Source organism: Lontra canadensis, unplaced genomic scaffold, assembly GCF_010015895.1.
Source record: "Lontra canadensis isolate GAN:19392208 unplaced genomic scaffold, GSC_riverotter_1.0 scaffold63, whole genome shotgun sequence".
In the NCBI taxonomy this organism is placed as follows: domain Eukaryota; kingdom Metazoa; phylum Chordata; class Mammalia; order Carnivora; family Mustelidae; genus Lontra; species Lontra canadensis.
Window position 1 is genome coordinate 11,784,067 of NW_022631057.1, and position 20,284 is coordinate 11,804,350.

At 59.1% G+C, this 20,284-nt stretch overlaps 1 protein-coding gene across 4 annotated transcripts; it reads right to left on the reverse strand.

The window, feature by feature from the left end:
• Positions 1 to 535: 535 nt before the first annotated feature.
• Positions 536 to 19,436, reverse strand: SLC45A3 (solute carrier family 45 member 3). Of its 4 annotated transcripts, none has more exons than XM_032878447.1 (5): positions 19,381 to 19,436; positions 7,007 to 7,382; positions 5,377 to 6,159; positions 4,397 to 4,662; positions 536 to 2,337 (listed from the first exon to the last, which is right to left on the reverse strand). In XM_032878447.1, exons 2-5 carry the CDS (start codon positions 7,176 to 7,178, stop codon positions 1,900 to 1,902), a joined length of 1,659 nt encoding a protein of 552 aa, XP_032734338.1. In that variant the 5' UTR covers positions 7,179 to 7,382; positions 19,381 to 19,436; the 3' UTR covers positions 536 to 1,899. The 4 variants fall into 4 exon arrangements, with proteins under 4 accessions (XP_032734338.1, XP_032734340.1, XP_032734341.1 ...); XM_032878449.1 differs by lacking the exon at positions 19,381 to 19,436 and adding an exon at positions 12,061 to 12,424; XM_032878450.1 differs by lacking the exon at positions 19,381 to 19,436 and adding an exon at positions 11,456 to 11,549.
• Between the last annotated feature and the right edge of the window lie 848 nt (positions 19,437 to 20,284).

The window sequence follows — 20,284 nt, forward strand, 5'->3', positions numbered from 1 at the left end:
ACACGGTGTTAACTACACTGAGGAGGTGTTACCTACACAGTTCCAGGAGGACTGGGAACAGGAAGGCCAGCCAAGTCTGGAAAGGTGAGAGAGATGGCGTGGCAGGGAAGACTCTGAATCCGCCCTCAGCCTGGCAGGAAGGGTGAAGGAGACAGGAACCAAGGCTCAGTGACGTTGAAATCCAAGCCTGCACGGGCCAGGTTCCTTCCTCCTTCCTATTGCTGCAGTTGACAGAGGGCGCTTGTTCCAACTTTTGGCCACATTATGAGCCCTTTGAGAAAGATAATGCCCCCACTCTCCTGCACTCCATGTTTTCTCTGCCCCCCACCCCCAAATTCCCAACAACTCTCCAATCCAGGGGGTAACACATCCAAGCCCAAGCGCCAAACATAGGACGAGTACTGGTCTATGGCTCCATCTGCTGGTGACACTGGGAACTGAAGCTGCCCACACAGGATCCCTATCGAGAAGGAAGCGGAGGATAATTTGAGAGAGATCTGATCCTTCCCCCTCAGGAAAGATAAACACAGGCCAATGAAACATATAAGAAGCCTTTAATTTCATCACCATAAACATTATACTCTGATTGCTCACAAACAGTATAAAATATTTACTCCACTAAATAAATAAGACATAACATTATTGCAAACGGCACTTAAACCCCCCAGAGATAAGACCTCCTTAGCCCAGGCAGGGGGTACTCCTGAGTTTCCGTGCGAGATTCCCCAAGCACGGATATGCCCTGGGGGCTGAGACGGATAAAAGCTTGAGGAGCCACACTCTGTGCTTCCGGTCCTGGAACAGCCCCAGGGAGAGGGTTATGGAGTCAGTGGGGGAAGGGGGTGGAGGGGTGAGCAGCTCCTTCATCAGTCCAGCCCTGGAGAGAGCAGAGGGGAGTGGGGGTGGGGGGTGGGCTGGGCCAAGAGAGGAGGGGAGGCTAGGGGGGCTGCTGAGACCCGGAGCCCCACCTTCCACTCACCCCCAACTCCCCCAGTCTTGGGTAACATGATTTGGGATATCAGCTGGGTAAGCAGAGCTTCCAAGCTCCTGGGTTAGGCAGTTTTAGGGCCAGACTGATCACCCAAGGGAAGATGATTCTGGCAATGCTCAGCCCGATAAACCAGCTGCCTCCCGGGGCCCACTGGGGATCTCACCTCTGAGACACCGAGATGGCAGAGCTGGGAATTGATTCCCCTCTACTTAGTTAAATAAATAAGTTAAATATTTAAAGGCCTGTGTCCCTATGATGGCACCATAGGGGCCAACAAGCCATGTCCTGATCAAATGTAGTTGTTGGGGGATGGGAGAAGGCAGTGCCATGTGGCCAGGCGGCTTCCTCTCTCCCCACAAATAACTTTCATAGTCTCAAATCCTGCAGAGGAGTTTCATACTAGAAACTTCCATGCAAGACAACATCAAAGGAATCTATGGGATAAGAGAGCTTGGAGATGAGAGACCAGGTGGTCGAGGTTACTGAGCTCTCCAAATCCCTTCTCTGGGTATGTCTTGACCAGGACACTAGCAGTTAACCCTGCCTGGGTCATCTCCCTGCAGAGTCCCGCATTCCAGTGCACGGAGCTAAGGAAATGCCCTACCCTTCTGGCCTCCCTGAAGAAATCCAGACTGAAGCCCGTTTGGACCAACTGTCAGCCAGCCCGGAAGACTGGAGAGAGAGAGAGAGAGAGAGAGAGAGAGAGAAAGAGAAGCCCCAGTCCCCTACCTGTGCAGCTCTGCACCTTACCGCCACGGGGTGGCAGCAGAGAGCCACACCACTTTGGCAGGGATAAACTGGAAGGCCCCCCCAGGGGGCCACCTGGATCCACTGTGGGGAGTGGGGGAGGGGTTGGGACCCAGGGAGGCAGGGTCCTCAGTGGTGACCCTCAGTGGGTCACAGGGACTCTACACCGAGTATTTGGTCAAATCGCTCTTGTCAAATACCACCTGTGTAGCAAAATAAATGGCCACAAAACCAAGGCCCGCAGCTGACACCATGTAGGCAGTGACAGACTGGCTGAGCTGAACAATGGAGCCCATAAACAGGGACGGGGCCACCTGCGACAGCAGGAAGGCACTGTCCAGGATGGCAAGGTCCAGGCAGATGCCCCGGCCCGGGACGACTCTGGTCTCAGGCAGCTCGCCCACCACCACCCGCGTGGAGATGTCGCAGGCAGTGGCCCCACAGAGCACAGGTGAAGAAGGGAGGAGGCCGCCGCCTCCAGCACCCACGTGTCCATTGGGGAAGGGCGATCCGGGCTTGGGGCCAGGTGGAAAGCTGGGCATCAGGCTGTCCTCACTGACACTGCTTCTGGCATCTCCTCGGTATTTGGGCAGGAAAACCTGGGGAGGAGGGGAACAGGAGAGGTAGGAATCCAAGCACAGGATCCCAGCTCTGAGAAGAGACCCTAGCATTCACACCAGAGGCTGGAAGAAGCCTGGCCACCAGCCTCAATGACAGTTGTGCAGCAGGCCAGACCCTCCTTCGTCTGGGTCTAATGAAGACTCTCCTTCCAGGGCAGGGGACGGGGGCACAGATCTGAATCCAGAAGTCTAGGTCTCCTCTAGCCTCTCCTGGAACCAGTAAGGGGCAGACAAACTTCAACTGCAGGTCAGGAAGAGAATGGAACCCCAAGGTAGAGGGAGAAGACAGAATGAAGACAGGTGAGAAGAGAGATGTGTAAGAACAGAGGAACAAAATCCAAAAATGGGACCCCTGAGGGCCCACATGCCCACACAGGGGGTTAACCCTCCTACTTTCTGCCCCTCACCACTCTGCCTTGGGACATACTGCTCAACCTCGCAGAGAGATGCTCTGCTCCCACTGGGGTCCCAGGCCGTACTGTGAGGCTCATGGCCCCAGACTCAGGACAGGGAAGGTCCAACAGACTCAGCCTGGAGGGAGAGAGGAACAAGAGGAATGTTCCAGACTTCTTCAGCCTAGCTGGGCTAATGTTGAAGCCCTTCTTACTTCTTTCTCACTGTGTGTCAGAACCCCCTACTTAAGGATAGGGCCAGAATTCATCCCCTATGTGCCCACTAGCGCCTAACGTGGATGGGTTCTCGAGTCGGCTGCACTGGAGCTGGGACCCCTGGCAGAGCTCAGAAGGGAAGCAGACAGCTCTTGGGGTGGCCAGAAGTAGGCAAGGCAAGTACAGACAGCGTACGTGGCCAAGTGTGCCATCAACTGCTTCTTGGAGTGGGCGTCCCGGGACCTGTCCTCCCCGCCTGCCACCCCCGGAAAGACCAGTGAGCCTGGAGCCTCAAGAAGCCCCAAGGCTAGACACACTCCACAGTCCGAGGGGAGGACCAGCCCGAGCATGTTCCCTGAGTACGAGTGCGCGTGCCCAAGCCTGGCCTCTGGACACCAGCCCCAAGCCCCCAGCCGGGGCAGCAGCAGAATGGGGGCCAATGAAGGTCATCCGTGTGCTGACAGGGGCCTCAGGGACCGGGCTACCCCAAGCAAAACCCTGGCCCCTCCGTCCACATGCCCCACCCCTGCAGCTGCCTAATCAATTAACCACCCTCCTAGCTAACCATTTCTCTGCTACCTCACTCATGTCCTCCGGTGGACAAACTTCCTCCCTATGGTCTGGAAGCTCTAGGAGGGCAGGCCTGCGTCTCCTCCCTCAGGACACCCCAACTTCTTACCCTCTGGGCAGAGATCCCTGAGGCCTGTGAAGGGGACAAAGGTGACCACACAGCTTTGGTCACGAGGCTTCCCACAGAACGGGGCCCCTGGAGGGGCTGGCTGGCATGGGACCAAGCAGGAAGGAGGCCCCCAACTTACAGTGGCCGGGTGAGCCGTGCCAGGTGCATCGGGCTTAGAGACCCGCTGTCGGGGCGGGGCAGGGGACAGAGGCAAAGGTGTGAGGCAGGAAAAGAAAAGAGAGAATTAGGCAGAAAAAGAAGATAAACCAGAAAGAGAAGGGGTAGTATGGACACTTCTCCCTCTTGGAGACCAAAGAGGGGCAGGGCCCATCACAGTGCCCCTCCCTGAATAAAGAGAGCCGTTGCCCAGGCCAGACCACCACCACTCAGGGCAGCTGAAGCCAGGAGCCCAGGAGGTCATCTGATCAGTCCCCCCTACCCCACCTCAGCCTAGAACAACCCAGCCCAGACTGAGCGCCTCCGCTAGCCCAATTCTTCTGGATCCCCAAAGAAGGAGTTAGCATTTCCTGCAGTTATCCACTCAAGTGCTTTATAGTCCTGACACCAGGAAGTCATTCCCAGAATCTAATCTACACCCTCCTTCCGTGCAGCCCACGTCTCTGGCCCAGGGCTACACGGCTTCCTCTCCAGTCAAAGAAGGACTTCTCGCTCTCCAGCTCTCCGCCGGACACTGGCCGGGCTCCTCCGGCTGCCCTCCGCCCCCGCCCCACCCAGCGGCCAGCGTGAGTACCTGCTTCTCCCGGTGGTAGAGGGAGGCCAGCGTGTAGGGCAGGATCTGCAGGGCGGAGAAGGTGAAGCCGGTGAGGGCAGCCGACGCGGTCACCACGGCCACGCTGCGGGACAGGCACATGGTGCCGGCAGCTACGGGGAAGGCCACCACACTGGCCAGATAGACGGCCCGGGTGCCGAATCGCTGCACCAGCCGGTCCATGACCAGAGAGAAGAGCAGGGAGACGGCGCACTGCAGAAACAGCCCCAGGCTGCCCATCCGGACCCCTGTTGTGGGGGGCAGGGGAGAGGGAAGAAGTCGGCCCGAGCAGGAAGAGACTGGTACAAACTGGGGAGGGCTCAGAACCGTGGCCAGGCCCGTTTCCCCGGCATCAGCCCACCCGACTGCCACACATGCAGTCTAGGTTCCTCCACGGCTGGTTGTCAGATGGTGCGGTCAAAGCCTCCAGCTAAGGGCAGGGGACCACGTCCTGAGGGTTGCTCGGGGCCTCAGCTAGTGCTCGGCTCTCTAAGACGGTGCGAGGGGACCCAAAGACAGCTCTGCCCGTGGCTCCAGGACAGAGCTCGGGAACGCTGAGCTGAAGGTCTGGCCAGGGAAGGGGGAGAGTCAACAGCGGGAGCAGAGGGCACGCTGAAGTTGGGGCCAGGTGGACCCGAGACGCGGCCTGGACTCCTCTGCCCACTCTGTTCCTTAACTAAGCTGAGCCTTTTCTTCTGGCAAATGGAAGCAATGACTCTGAGCAAACTCTCCGTGGCCTGAGGCACTGTGACCGCAAGCCACTGTGGCAGCCTCGTGTACAGACAGGCCCGTTGTCCTGACCAGGAAATCGGGAACAATCAGGAACCCAGATGCACAGCGATGGGCCGGCTCAGACTGCACAGACTGCAGGCCTCCCCCGACACCGGGCCGTCCCCTGGAGTTGGGGGTGGGGGGGTCTCTCACAGCAGCCCCCTCCCCGCCCCCCGCTGCTGAGGACTTACCTTCATCATAGTGTCTCCGGGCCTCGGTGCCCGGCTCAGCCCGGGGCACGCCCTGGTACAGCCCCTCGCCCACAAAGTCCGTGTAGAACAGCGTGAAGGTCATGAAAGCCATCCAGCTGCACAGCTCGGCCACAAAGAGTCTGCGCAGGGTGCGAGGCACACGGCAGCAGAGCTGGTGCAGCCGGGGAAACAGGGCACCCAGGCTCCGGAAGGCCAGGCGGGTGTGGCACGGGCAGCAGTGCGGCCCCGAGGGGACAGCCAGCCCTTCCGCCGGCTCAGCCGGACCCAGCGCGGCCTCCTCGGCCACAAACAGCGTGGCCGCCACGCAGGTGAGGAAGATGACAGTGAGCAGGCCAAAGAGGCACTCCTCCTGGGTGCCTAGGTAGGGGGCCAGGGCGCTGGCGTCCCAGTCGATCGCGGGCAGGAGGTAGCCCAGGCAGCCCCCAAGGCTGATCATGAAGGCGTAGACGGAGAAGGCCTGGCGACAGTGGTCTGGGTCTCGGAAGAGGTCGGAGAGCAGGGCCTCCAGCGGGGTGAAGCACACCTGGCCGCAGAAGTCCAGCAGCCCCACGCCCAGGATCAGCAGGGCCAGCTCCAGGGGCCTGGCGTCCGGGCACAGCAGCCCCGCCAGCCAGCCGGCCCTCGGGATGAGGAAGAGGCTCAGGAGGACGCCCAGGGACAGGGCCCATATGAAGGGCCTCCGGCGACCGTAGCGTCCACGCCAGTGGTCACTGGCCGAGCCTAGGAGTGGGACCGAGATGAGGCCCAGCACTGGACCAATGCCTGCAGGAAGGACACGTCGTATGAGCCACAGGCTGGGGCCCTCGGGAGTGGTGGGGAAGGGAGACCGAGCTCCTGGAGGAGGACGGAAATGACCACCACACGCAGGGCCACTTCTTTGCTCGACATGGTATGGGGTATGTCACGCAGACTCTAGGTTAGCCCTCGCAGCCAGGACCACTAACACTGCATCCTCAGATGGGCACAATGATACACGGAACAACCGGTAAGTGAGCCTGGAGCACAGGGGCCGAGGGAGAGGTGGGGGGCACGAGGCAGGGTTTCAACAGGCAGTGTGACCTTCCCCCCCCACCGGAGCCCAGCATCTTGGGAGCTGCCCCACGGTGACCTCTTGCCTTCTGTGGCTTTTGCAGAACACATCCGCAGTCGGGGCCCAGCCTGGGCCCTAGGGAATAACAAAGAGCCCCAGCTGGGAGACCCTGATCTTCCTAATGGGTAGCTAGCCCTCCAGCCTGCCTAAGTGACCCAACTGCTCATCAGCCTCCGTGACTGATGAAGCGGGGGACCCCAAAGGCTATTGCAAGGATTAAATGAGTAACAGATAGAAAGGGCTGAACTAAGGGCAGAGCCGTGTCTGCTACGTGCCAGGCACTGTGTAGGGGTCTGGGATATTGAGGGGACCACGGAATGTCCCTGTGCTCTTTTCCTACTGGGCACCCACTGCCCCACCCCTGCCCACGGTCACCCATCCACCCAGCAGGGCCCAACCTGCTGCCTCCACTGGCTCTTCCTGAGCCAGCAGCCGCCTATCCCTCTTTGGGCAGAGGCACCCTGCCTCCTGGGTGTCATGGACCTGCAGCAGGACGCAAGGAGGCTGTGCTGCACTCACCGAGCACCATGGTCATGAACTTCTCCTCGACCCCCACCTCCAGCAGCAAGGGTGGCACGTAGGTGATGCCAGCGGCCAGGCACACTTCCAGGCCGAAGGTCAGCAGGTTGACCAGCAGGAGCTGGGCCTTCCGGTGCCGCAGCAGGCGGCCGGCCCACAGCCTCTGGACCATGGCGGGCTTCACGCGCTCCCTGGCTGCCGTGGCTCGGCCCTGCTCCGGACGCCCAGGCCTCTCCTCCTTGCTGCCACTGAGTGCCCCGGCCTCTTCCAGGAGCCCATTTCTGCCAGCCTTCCGTGCAGGTCCGGCTTCTCAGGCCACACTACACGCCTGTGGGCGCGGGGAGCCTCGGTGGGGACATAGCTCATCCCTCAGATCCTGAAGGACAATAACAGTCAAACCCAGACTGTGAAATCCTGGGAACCAGGCCTCTGGGATTTGCTCTGAGTTCTCTGAATCCTGTTCACTCCCAGGCTGACAACGGAGTGGCCGTGCCACCCCCGCTGCCAATCAGGAAATGCATGTTAATATTAGCCTAAGGCTGACATAACTAATAAGGTAAATATCACTTTTAAACCTCAGCACACTCCAGAGCCAAACAGATGTCCATTTTTCTCTGTTTTGGACTATCTTTGCCATTGCCCTTGCCTGCCGGTATGGAAAAAAGAAAAAAAAAAATCAGACCAATTGAATTCCCAGTTCCCCAGGCCCTGTTATCAAGGTGCCTCTGGAGACCCTCTGCCTAGCCTGTGTGTTTGCTCTTCTCTCTCCACTTCCCAAAGCTGGGCTGGTCAACTCCCCTCTGTTAGGAGCAGCACTTCCTATCCCGAGCTGCTGGCCACAAGCCACGTTGCATCATAATCCTGGCCCCCAAGAACGAGGACAAGGGGGTGGGGAGGGTGGGGAGGCTGCGGTTTGTTGGGTTGAGTTTTAACCTGTCATTGAAACCACTTAAAGAGGGCACCCCTGGAGGAACTTTGGCTTGCAAACCTCTCCCTGGAGTCTCTCCGTGGAATGTTCCCACGTGTACTGCCCAACTGTCATGGGACAGTGGGGCCTGCTCCCAGGTCCCCACCTCACGGGGGCACCGAACGGCACCAGCCTGTATTGACACCAGTGACCGGGAGCTGCTGGAAGGCCCCACCACTTTCCGGGCAGCCTTTCTCTGCTCCCCAAATGGCTCCATTCTCAGCAGAGATGTCCCCACGGCCCTCCCTGCTAGGCCTGCCTCCTGGGCATAGAGATCTCATTGGGGCAGCCACGCCACACTGTGCCCCCCAGCCCCAGGCAATCGGCCTCCAGCTCTTGCTTCCTGACAACAGGACCCAATGCGGTCTGCTCTGTTTAGGGTTGACCACGAAAGAGGGAAAATCAAGTCAGCCATAAAGAGGAGTAGAGAAGGTGGGTCTTCCTGAGAAAAATCCCCTAACTTGTCATTCATTCCTCCCAAAGAGGTGCGGACAGAGCTTTATGCCACTCCCAGTGGGAGTCTAGATCCCCTCCTCACCGATTCACCCCTACAAAGGCCCAGGAATAGCATTGGGTCCACAGCCCCCAGGGCCCCTCGCCCCCAGTGGCCTGGTTCTCTCTCCACTACAAAGTTCTCTCTCTCTCTAGGCACTACAAAGCCTGTGATAGGTGCTCTCTGAGATATGCCACAGGGAAATCAGGTGGCTGCCAATCCGGGGAAGATGTGTCCTTCCCATAACTGCTTTCCAAGCCCTAGTAGACCAGAAAGGAAAGCCAGGCAACTTGTGGCCTCTTCCCCAAAGCTCTGCTTAGACCCTGATGATCCACTTTGGGAAGAGGCATGCACTCCTATGGGGGTGGCATAGGGAGGAGTGTAAAATAGGGGGTGGCATGGCTGGGAGGGGGCCACACATCAGTCCCTGCTGGGCAGTTCTGAGCCAAGCCCCTCCCCTGCTGCAGCATCCCTGGGGAAGCCAGGAGCCAGCACACAGATCAAGATAGGGAGCTGTACTCTCCAACCTGGAGGGTGGGGTTCTGGGTCAAAAGGCTTCCAGCCCGTTCTACTCCCTGCCCCCAGTCTGGGCAGGCCCTGGACATTTACCTGCTTTGGGTCCTCCCTGAGCAAACAGACTGTCAGACCCAGACTCACCCACAACCTGCCCACATTCCCAAGCTCTCATTGCTCCCTGTGGTTGCAAGTAAATTGCAGCCCTGCGACAGAACACCAGGCACCCCACCTGCCTCCTTCCCTCCCTAAGCCAGCCCCTTGCTCCCTGGAAGACGCAGGACACCCTTCTTAGCCCACAAGAGAGAAAGACAAAAAGAGGAAAGAGGGTGAAGAGAGGAGTTTCCCTTCATCCTCCTTCAGTCCGGATGGGCGGTGGGGGGGGAAGGGCAGGTGAAGAATTCATTGAAAGGAATTGGGTAGGAGGTGGGCCGGCTCAAAGCCTCTCCGTTCTTAGGTTGCGAAGCCCATCCTCGATCTTTTGACTTCAACTGTGCCCCAAGGTCCAGAGCACTCTTGCCCCACCTAGACTAGAGTTGATTCTTTCCAGCCCAGAACTGCCTAAGGAATTCCAAGCCCATAAGACTATTCTCCCTTCCAAAGATCCCCTCCCGGACGTTCCCCAGAGCCCCAGTCTCACCCCACGCATCCCCACTCCAGGGTCCTCAGGGTGGAGGGCACCACAAAGGACTCCCTCAGTGCTAGCTGGCTACCTGCCGTCCCTCCAGGGCGGGAGCACAGAAGCCCAGGTTCACAGCGGTGGGGAGGCAAGTGGTTCCCTGCCACTTTCCCACTTTCGTGGCCACCACTCCCTCCTGCAGCCCGAGGGCACGCTGCCCAGCAAAGCTTCTAAGTGACCGATGACTGTCAGCCCCCATTTGGGGCACCCCCTGTCTTCCTCAGGAGTGCAGGCACGGAGACCAAACTCAATTCTCCCCAGTACCCTCCCTGCCTGTCCCACTGCTCCTGGAGCACTGGGCCCATCTGGCAAACGGCCCTAGAGCCGGCCTCCTCCGGAGACGCACCTGGTAGGGAGGGAGCAGGAAGAGGAGAGCAGCGGGGTACAGAGAGGGGATTGTGGCCTGGCCTCCAGAAAGGAGCAGCAGCCTTCGGGGAGGATGAGTCCCTCTCAAGTTCTAGGTATCTGTCCTCCAATGACTTGACAGCAAGAAGGCTGGGAGAAGCCCAAGACCTCCAGGAACCTCCGTGGAGCTCTGCCCCAGGCCATCTTTCCTCATCCCTGGGGGAGCAGAACGCAAGCCCGCTGGCCTGGACAGTGAGCCTAGCCCCGGAGCAGCAGCCCTATGGGCAACCTTCCTAGCTCCCTAGCACCTGGGAAACGTTTCCCCAAAGAAGCCTCGGCAGAAAGCAGTGTCGGGGTCGGGGCTGGGCAGTGGGAGAGATAGGAAAGACCGAAGGGCCCCTCCACCCCCACCCCCACCAGGGAAACCCTGGCCAGACCCCCAGAAGGGGCAACTCCGGAAGTTTCAAACGTGGTGAGGGGACCCAAACTGGGCAGGAAGCCCCACGCTGGGTTCGGCCACAGGCGAGCATGGGGAAATGAAACTGAGCATCGAGAACAAACTTGGTCTGAACTTTCGCCAAAATTCAAAAGACCGAGTAAAGGCGGTGGGAGGAAAGGCGAGAGCCCACTTCTGGTGGCTCCCTGCGGGAAGGGAGGGTCAGAGGGATGCATAAAGAGGCCTTTGAGGGCTTTCAAAGGGGCTCCTGCCCCCCCTTGCGCCCTAGGTGGGGCTGGGGGAGCAGATTCCCTGCGCTGACGGACAGAGGCCAGAGGAGCCGGGGCCGCAGCCCGCCGCGGGCCAGTGTCAGGCCGCAATTCTATGGGCTCTTTATGCAGAAACCAGCGTTCCCCACCCGCCCAGGCACATCAAACAGCTCGGCCCCCATCCACCCTGACCCCAGCAGCTCGGCGACCCTGTGTCCTCCCGCCACACTCATAAAGCCGCCCGGCTTTCTCACACGCTCCTCTACCCCTCACAGCCCCTAGGCAGCCCCTCCCGTGGAGAAGGAAACGGGGTGGGCTGGGCTCCCTCCAGGAATAATGACTCGGCTGCCGAAAGGGGGTGGGGCCACTCCTGGCCAGTCTCCCCCACGCAGGAAGGGGGGGACCCCCATTCCTCCACACCGAACTGGATCCTAGGATCTCATTCCAAACTGAGCTCTCCCAGTTCTCTCAGCCCTCTAGGTTGGGGGCACGGAAGAGGACTGGGGCGTTCACCAGCCCTGCATCCCCATGACCCAACCCCTTGCCTCAGCCTCAGGGGACCAATGTCCTTGGACTTTACTGGTAAAACCTAGCACACTCCCGAAATGAGCTCTGCCCTCCTGGGGCCCAGTGCCGCCCCAGAAAGAGGCCGTGCTGGCCAGCCAGGGGCCCTGCAAATGAGCATCCTTTGAGGCGCCAGCTCTCACTACAGCCCCGGGCTGGGCCGGGGGCTCTGGGAATTGCTACCTGGGCAGCTGGGGGAGGGGCGGCACACAGGACACAGCGCCTGGGGCGTGCCTTCATACCCGCATTCGGTCTTGGATTCTCGGGCTCAAACTTCGCAGGAAGGGTGGGTCCGCTCTCCTCCACCCCACCCTACAAAAAAGGCAGTGACCTGCAGAAAGAGCCCGGGCCTGAGGAGGGGGAGGGCTGGAGGGAGGGGAGGAGGGCCCCACCTCTAGCCCAGACTGGCTCCCCAGCTCCGGCCTCCCCCAGGGCCTAGGGGCCAGGGATTTGGAGATGGCCCTGCTGCGCTGCCTTTTCTTCGCTCGGACTGGAAGCCTTCTGCTTAGCAGCTTGTCAGAGAGAGCGAGGGGGCTGCAGGCCGGGACACAAAGGGGGATTAGGGAGAAACCTCTCGGCCTGCAGAGTAATCCATCAAACTCTCTCCCGGCTGCCAGCACCGGCCCCTTCCCACTCAATTCCCCTTCCAGCTGCCGCAGGCCCCCCACCCCCTCCGGCTCCGGAGCCCTGTCACTTCGGGCAGCACAGAGAATCCCAGGCCCTGGGGGGGCAGAGGGGGCACAGCGCAGACACTGGGAAAGGAGCAACGGCCCCCTCCCCCCACTCACCCCCAATGTGTGAAAACCCAACAGGTGGCAGTGGCTTGGAGGAAAGTTGCTTTTGTTGCCCTGTCTGAGAGCCCCAGTCCAGCTTCTGAAAGGAAACAAATGCGAAGAGGTTGGGGGAAGGGGAGGGGAAAGGACCGGCGGGCAGGCAGTCCCCAGAGCCCACTCTCTTCTCCCCTCCCCTCTGCAACCCAGTGACAGGAGTTCTGCGGCTGCTCTGACCCTCGCCTTGGCCGGTCACTCCTGGCCAGCCTAAGTGGAGGTGAAGCACCTTCCCAAGGGGTCACCTGGCAATCCCGCAGTGACCTTCTGCACAGACACACATCTGGCTCCAGGCAGAGACCTCCCAATCAGACTTCCTTTCGGACAAGTGGCGGCCAAGGGTCACACCGGGTCACTGTGACCAAGTGCCCTCCGACTCCAGGCGACCAGTTACTCTTCACCCTCGAGCTCTCTTCTACCCCCGGGAGGGGCCCCGGTCTTTGAGCCCTGGGGGGTTCGGCAGGGTGCCCCTGCTGCTGGCAGCCTGATCTGGGTGTGCACGCCAGCTCCCCGACTCACATGACCTGGGTAGTGGCCCTCCGGACCCCGCATGAGGTGGGGACCATGTGTACACACATTTGCAGGGCGAGGACACGGATACGAATGCCATCCCCCTCGCAGAGACAGCTCATGGAAGTTCTCGCGGGCCTCCGCAGCCGGGACACCGGGCAGAGGACTCTCTCACCCCCAAAGGGGAGCAGCGGCTGTCAGAGCGGGACGGACTAGCAGACCTTCTTCTCAGGTAGCATTCCCCTCTCACCCACGCGCTGCCCACACCGCCCCCGCCGCCACTCACACCCCTTTTGGCCCCCAGAGGCAGAGGAATGCCAGGAATGCAAATGCCTCCCCAGGTGCTGGCCCCGACAGGTGAGGAGAGGTCACTGCTGCAGACCTGGCGGGTGGTGGCTGAGAAGGAGATGGAGGGTGGAGTCAAGCTCCCCGGTTTATGGGAAGAGGGTGGATCCCGGCGTTGGCGTCGCAGGGACAGGAATCACAGTGGCTGACAGCCGCCGTCCGGAGGTGTCTGGCACGTGCTGGATACCTGACATGCCTTTCCCTCTAATTCCAAGCATTCGAAAATGCTGGCAAGTGCTCTGAACTGGGAACCAGGACAGAACAGTCCAATTTCAGCAACTTTTGCTGCTACATAGCCTGGACAAGCCATTTTACACACACACACACACACACACACACACACACACACACACACCAGGGACTCACAGGTGTAAAATGAGAACGAGTCTAAGGTTCTTTACAACTGAACGGCTAAGTGATCTCGGGCCCACCCACCGCCCATCCCGCTCCCTGCCCAATCCCGGGTATGGTGCTCTCCCTCGGGTAAGTGCTCACTTGCCAAGGCCACATGGCACTGGGGAGGGGGCTTTCACAGCCTTCCATGGTAGAGAAGCCCCCAGGTGGAGAGTGCCAGCAGTTAGCAGCCACCCAAGACTGAGCCAAGTAACCAAGACATCTGGGGGCAGAGTTGCCCTCTTCCCTACTCCCTCCCAGAGCTGGACTCCAATTGCCTGGCAGAAATTGGTAAATTCTTTCTCTACTTGGGCCACAAGAAATGCTTCCCTACAACGTGGAGTAGAGGTACCAAGAAATGCCCTGGTCCAGGGTGGGGAGAACGGGGAGCTTGGCACAGTCTCCAGGCCGCTGGGAAGTTCTCTGCCTCTGATGCCTTCTCAGTTCCTAGGGCGCCTGCGAAGTGAAACTTGAACAGCCTCCCTCCTAGTGAATGTGAACTTTGCCAGCCAGCCAGCCAGACCGGGCAGCTCTCCTCATCCCGCACAGCCAACCCTTGCCCCCACCCTGCAGACTGACCTCCCTCAGGAGGCGCAAGCATGCAGAAAAGAGGCAGGGGACAGAGGGTCTGGACAGACCTACGGAGGAGCAGAACCCCAGACTGGGAGGACCAGGATGCTGGTCCTAGCTCTGCGATGTCCCACCTCTAAGGTCTCAAGTTCAACGGTCTCGGGCCCTTTCAGCCCTGATATCCTACAGTCTGTGACCAGTCCTATTTTATCATCAGAAGGCTCTGGGCCAGAGCCAGACCTATGGAAATGTGTTCTCAAAACCCCAGTCACTCAGTAGTGAGCAGGGTGCAGGGGGTTTCCAAAAAGGACTCTTTTATTAAAGAGTCCTAGTTTGCCCACGCTTGAAGGAAGTATGCCTCAGTGCATGCAACCTAAGCTCCCCCAAAGGAACGTCAAAGAGCACAAAAATTAACTGGCTCACTCGTTCACCCACCTACCCATCCAACGCTTGCTGAGATCCAATTACGGGCAAGCCCACCATGGAGGTGCGGGGGATACAGAGACCACCGCCTGCAGCCCCCTTTGGGAATGCTAAGACCCAAGTCCCTAGAGTTGGGGGCCCATGGTGTAGGGCATGACCGGTTCTCCCAGGGCTTCCTGGAGGAAGAAGCCATGTTGCAGAGGCTTGAGCAGGTCAGACCTATGCAGAAAAGGGCAGATACCTGCAAAACACAGCCACTGGAGACTGGTACTTCTACACACACCGACCTCTCCTTTTGGCCCCTCCCCGGTGAGGCATGGTGGAAAGAACACCAGACCCAAAATCGTGGCAATGGGTTTCGATCTCAGATCTGGACCAAGATGGGGGAATGTATCAGCCCCAGGGCTGATTTTCCTTCCGAAGTATGGCCATACTCCAGTTACTTCCCCCTGACACATCCTCATTCACCCGACTCCTGTCCAGCTCAAGTCCCGTATATCCTCTAGGGCTCCCTGGAACCCAAGCCATCAAGGATCCCCTCTTTCAGGGGCACCTGGGTGGCTCAATCCATCAAGTGTCTGCCTACAGCTCAGGTCATGATCCCAGAGTCTTGGGATCAAGCCCTGCATCCAATTCCTTGCTCCTTGGGGAGCCTGCTTCCTCTCCCTGCCGCTCCCCCTGCTTGTGCGCTCTCTCTCTCTCTCTCTCTCTCTCTCTCTGTGAAATAAACAAATAGATACAATCTTAAAACAAAACAAAACAAAACAAAACAAAAAAGGATCCCCTCTTTCCTCCAAAACTTATTGCGCTCAACAGGCAGCTCTCAGGGTTAGATGCTAATAGTGGTCCTTCTGGTCTCCTTCCCTACCCTCTGCCCCATCAGCCCTTCAGCTCCTGGAAAGCAAGGACCACAGTCCCCATGCAGGACCTAGAAGGAAGAGTCCTCAACAGAAGGCCTTTAAGTGAGGCTGAATCAGGATTCCTGTCTGTTGCAACATGAACGGCCTGCCAGGGATTCAGGCAGGGCCACACTCGAGGTATCTGGGCACCCAGCTCTTTGCAGCGACAGGAGCCAGGAGCAGGAAGCTAGATTGTCACATCCCTAGGGATGGGCTGTGTGGTTCCAGCTCGGAAACTATTTGTGCCAGCTCAAGGGATATTCGAGATTAGAGGCTGGGGTGAGAGGTAACAAAGAGCATCGGGGAAGGAGGGAATTGTCTCTGGCTCCTGAGGGCAAGGATCCCGCTGGGCATTGGGTCTGGCCTGAAACTGGTGACCGAGGGACTATGGGACTATGGGCCATGGGACCAGGAGCTGCTCTCCAACCCTTTCTTGCTGGCTCATCCCAGCTTCCCGGAGAGAGTGATCTCCAGAATCAACAAAGGGGAAGGGAACAAACACATACTGAGCCCCTGGCCTGTGCAGGCCCTCTGCAAAACATGCCTATCTCATGTAATCCCCAGGGTAACATTGCGCAGTGAATATTATCCTCGCCATCTTATAGACACGGACGCCACGGCCAATAGGTGAGGCAGGCCCATCTCCAACATCAGAAGCAAGAAGACCTATAAGTCATTCGGGGGCAGTGGCAAAACTGTTGACTTCCTCCCATGGAGGAGGAAACATAGACCTCACAGTAGGAAAAGGGATTAAATAGGAAGTTCTGGCCAGATGTCAGGACCACCCTGTGACAGCTCGGTCAGCTCCTGCCCCCCAGCAGGGACACTTAATACACTAGACAAAGCTCCACACTCCAGCTCTAATGCTGGGAGTCAAGTGGCATCAGTGATCGCGATGCTGGGCCTGGCACCAACTGGTCCAGCCTCTGTCCTTGCTGCGCAGCAAACAGGGCCACTGACTATTCAAAGAAAGGCAAGCTGGGTTTTTCTTCTGGCCATCAGAGAGCAAAGAGCTTGGGGGGCGGGTGCGGGGGGGAACAGAGTAGAACCCCATCTTCAGTATGCCCCCTCCTCCTCATATGGTTTCCCTAAAAATCACAGCAAATAACCTTTCTGCAGAGGAGGCTCTTAATCTTTCAAGATACATATTCACCTCTATTACCTCCTGGTACTCTCACCCACCTTGAGGAGATAGGCAGGGCCGGAGTTTCTGGACTGATTAAAAAACAAGTCACGCACAGTACTGATGGAGAACAGGCCAGGATGTCCAGTCCTGGTGTGTTCTTTGCACTAGACCACAAGTTCAACAGCAAGTAGGTCATTCACAGTTTACATATAATTATATACGGTCTCACTCCCCTGCTCAGAAACTCCGGTTTCTAAGCATAAACCACAAATATTGCCTCCACTGTCACCCGATAACAACAGCTGACATTGATCAGGCTCTGTTACACCCCCTGCCGTGCTCAGAGCTCCACCTGTATCAGCTCCTGCAACCCTCAGAATCCGGTGAGGTGACGCGGTGCCTTACAGAGGAGGAACGGGAAGCACAGAATAGTGAAATAACTTGCATAAGAGGAAACGGGGTTGAAATCCGGGCACCTGGGTGCTGGAGGCCAGTCTCTTCACTAGTTATACAGACTCCCCAAGGTCGGGGAGACCTTGCTCCCAAAGAAACAAGAGCAGAACCCAAGCATGGAGTCCTAGGCCGGGTGCTGCTGTCCATTCGGTCCTGGGTAATAGACATAGTAAGTACTAGCTAACATTTATTGACCACTTACTATTACCTAAGGCACAAAGTCCAGTGCTCTGTATGCATGATTTAATAAAGCTCTACATTTTCCCTATTTTATATATTACAGACCATTAGCTATTCACATTTAAGAAACAAAAAAAAAGCTACAGGGCACCGGGCTGGCTCAGTCAGAAGAGCGCGCAACTCTTGATCTCGGGGTCCTGAGTTTGAGCCCCAAATTGGGTGTAGAGCTTACCTAAATAAACTTAAAAAAAAAAAAGCTGAAAAGTATTGTCATTATTAGTATCAGCCCCATTTTGCAGCCAGGGATATGGAGGCTTTGAAGATGTTAAGTAACTCACCCAATGTTTCCATAGCCAAGAGAGCAGCCAAGGTAGAAAGCCTGTCTTTCTGACAATCTAGGTTCTTACCCATAATGCTGTGTTGTGGGGTTCTAATGGTCCAAATGATGGCACTTAATTTCACCTTCAGCGTCCTCAGACCATCCCCACGTTTCTGCCTTATCCCTCCAGAGCCCTGCTCAGGCTGCGAGAGGGGTCTCCACACCAACCCGCCACCACCTGGTGGCCTGGAAGGATGTGGGTGGGCCACCAAGAATCAGGAGCAGCTCTTTCTCCTCCTTCTTCGGGATAACCCGAGAGCCAGGAGGGGCAGGGAAGTTCACCACAAGCTCCATGAGGAAATAGGAAAACTTCCCCTCACACACCCCACACACATACTCTAATTGGGGCCTGTATGTCCACAGCTGTACATTCAGCTACGGCTGTATTTTCCTCTTCAGACTCATCCTGCTGACTCAAACTCCATTTTTCTGAGCACCTTTAGAAAAACAGTCCTGGCTCCATGACAGGCCTGGGGGGAGGAGATAAGGGAGGAATGAGGGGATGGGACCCATCCAACAGAAGGGCCTGTGACCTCAAATACCGCAGCATGAACTCCCTAGGAGAAGCTGGGCTGCACATTTCCCCGGGCTTCCCTTCCTGCCTGTCCCTCCTGGGCCCTCCCTTCCCCACCCCCAAGGGCAGTCTGCTCCCCAAGCCTTGGGCAGGTGAGCCCCACACCAAGGCTGCTTGTTCTGAAAGAAGATCTGCTAGGTGCATCAGGAAAGGCGGCCAGAGGCCCCCAGGGCCTCACCCCCAACCCCGAGCAAGGCTTCCAGGAGCAGTAGTGAAGGTGGCCCTGGGCCTGGGTGCCCGGGCTGTGCCCCGCGGCAGACTGCAGGGCAGCAAAACAGCAGCTGGGCTATTCTTAGTGTCCGCTCCACTGGGATCAGGTCCGTGTAACAGCTGAAGGGCAAATCCTCACCAGGTACCCACCATGCCAAACCCCTCCCAACCCCAACTCTGGCCCCTGGAGAAAGGAGGAAGCGGGGTGGGACGAGCAGCCCAGGGGGAGGAGGAAAAGCTGAGCAAGTCAAGAGTGTCTGCGAGGAAGATGGAAGCTGATTCAGAGGTCAAGGGCAAAAGCAAGTCACGGGGGGTTCCTGCGCTTCAGGGGAACAAAAGACTAGGTGAAGGGCTGGCTCGCACTCAGGAGAAACGCCGCAGGTCCTCGGGAGCTCCTCCAGCAGGCCATGCCGCTGCCTAAGCCCAGAGTCCTGAGAAGCCAGAGCGGATGCCCAGGTACCATCTCATCACACCTGTTTGCTGATTTCAGCATTGTCACCGTCCCTACCGGAGGCCCCCTGGGGGCGCGGAGAAAAGGGCCTCTCCTTTTCCTCCCTCCCGCCCCGGCAAGGATGACCGAGGCTGCGGGGCAGGGGGCAGAGGAACCCACACACCCACACACTCCAGCCTCAACTCTCTGCCCAGAGCCCGGCCCCAAGACTAACGTCCGAGATCGCTCGGTCACCTCTCCCTCCCTTCTCAACCCCCGCACCTCAGCCCAAGCAAGCTGGCCCGAGCCCGGGGACCCCACTGCATCCCGGCCGCGGGCCCCTTTCCCGGCTCCCCAGTCCCGGACTGTGCGCGCCGCGGTGACTCATCCCGTCCCTTTCCGGCGAAGCCGCGACAAGGGAAGAAAATAAATGCAACTTTCCAAAGAAAACTCTGACGCTGGAGCTGCAACAGGAGCGAGCGGCCGGTCCGCCCGCGGTCCGCCCGGCCCGGGGCTCCCGGGAGGGCCCGCTCCCCGCCCACCCGCCGCCGGGCCCGGGACAGCGGGGGACCCGGCGCTCCAGCCCAACCCGCCCCCCGCGGAGGAAAGCCCTGCTCCGCGGGGACCGAGCGGCAGGACAGAGGGGACGCTCCCGGGGCCCGCCACCTCCCCCGGGAGTAGCGCGGGGCGCGGAACACGCCACCCCGCGGAGCTCCGCCGCGCGACCCCGCTCCCTCTCCCGCTCCTGGGGGGTCCCCTCCCCCGGGAGAAGAGGGGGCGCGCGACTACCTGGCCGAGGTGTGCGGCTGTCACCCGGGGACGGCGCGCGCGAGCTTGTCCCCCCCTCCTCCTCCCAACGCGCGCCAGCCGGCCGCTTTTAAATCTCCAGGTTGCTCGGCGGGGGGAGAGAGCATGCGCGCTGGGGCTGCGGGAGGGGGAGGGGCGAGGCGAGGCGAGGCGAGGCGAGGCGGGTCGGGGGTTGGGGGGGGCGGGAGGGGTGGGAAGGGGTGGGGCTGGTCCCGGGGGAAGAAAGCGGGAGGTCTCGGAGCGGTCTTTGTAGCCGCGACCGAGACGGGCAGCCCCCGCGTGGCTCCCCGCCTGCCCTGTCATTACCCAGGGCCGTGCACCGCCCCCTCGCCGCTCGCCACCAAAACATTTAGGTAAAGACTGCCGGGCTCCGCGGGGCACCTCCCCTCCCCGGAGCCAGTCTGCGACCATTACCCGCACGTGCTATTCTGGCCGCCCGCCGGTCCCCGCGCGGAGCTGCGCCCCACCCAGCCGGGACCAGCCGTTCGAAGGAGATGGCACCCTCTTCCCCCAGTCGCTCTTGCTGCCGTTCGCCACCCTCTGAAGCGGAAAGCGCTTCCTAACTCAGTCCTCAGTCCCTCTGTTTGAAGTTAAGAGCCGAATTTCAATTTGGTGTCCCCTGAAAGATGTGACTGGGGGAGGGGAGTGAGGAGCTGAAGTGAAATGTCCCCTCTGTCGGCTGTTGAGCAAGTTCCCAACAGATCCCGTGTTTCCAGAAGGCCTTTGACAAGAGCAGTACAATGCAGGTGGGAGACAGAGAACTGGAGGCCCAGGCTGGCCTTGGGGTGGGGGAGGCCCAGCTGTGCCTTTTTCCTTTGTGGCGTTGTATTGGGATGGAGAGAACTCACACGTGTGTGGACTCTTCGCTGGAATACCACCGCATCAC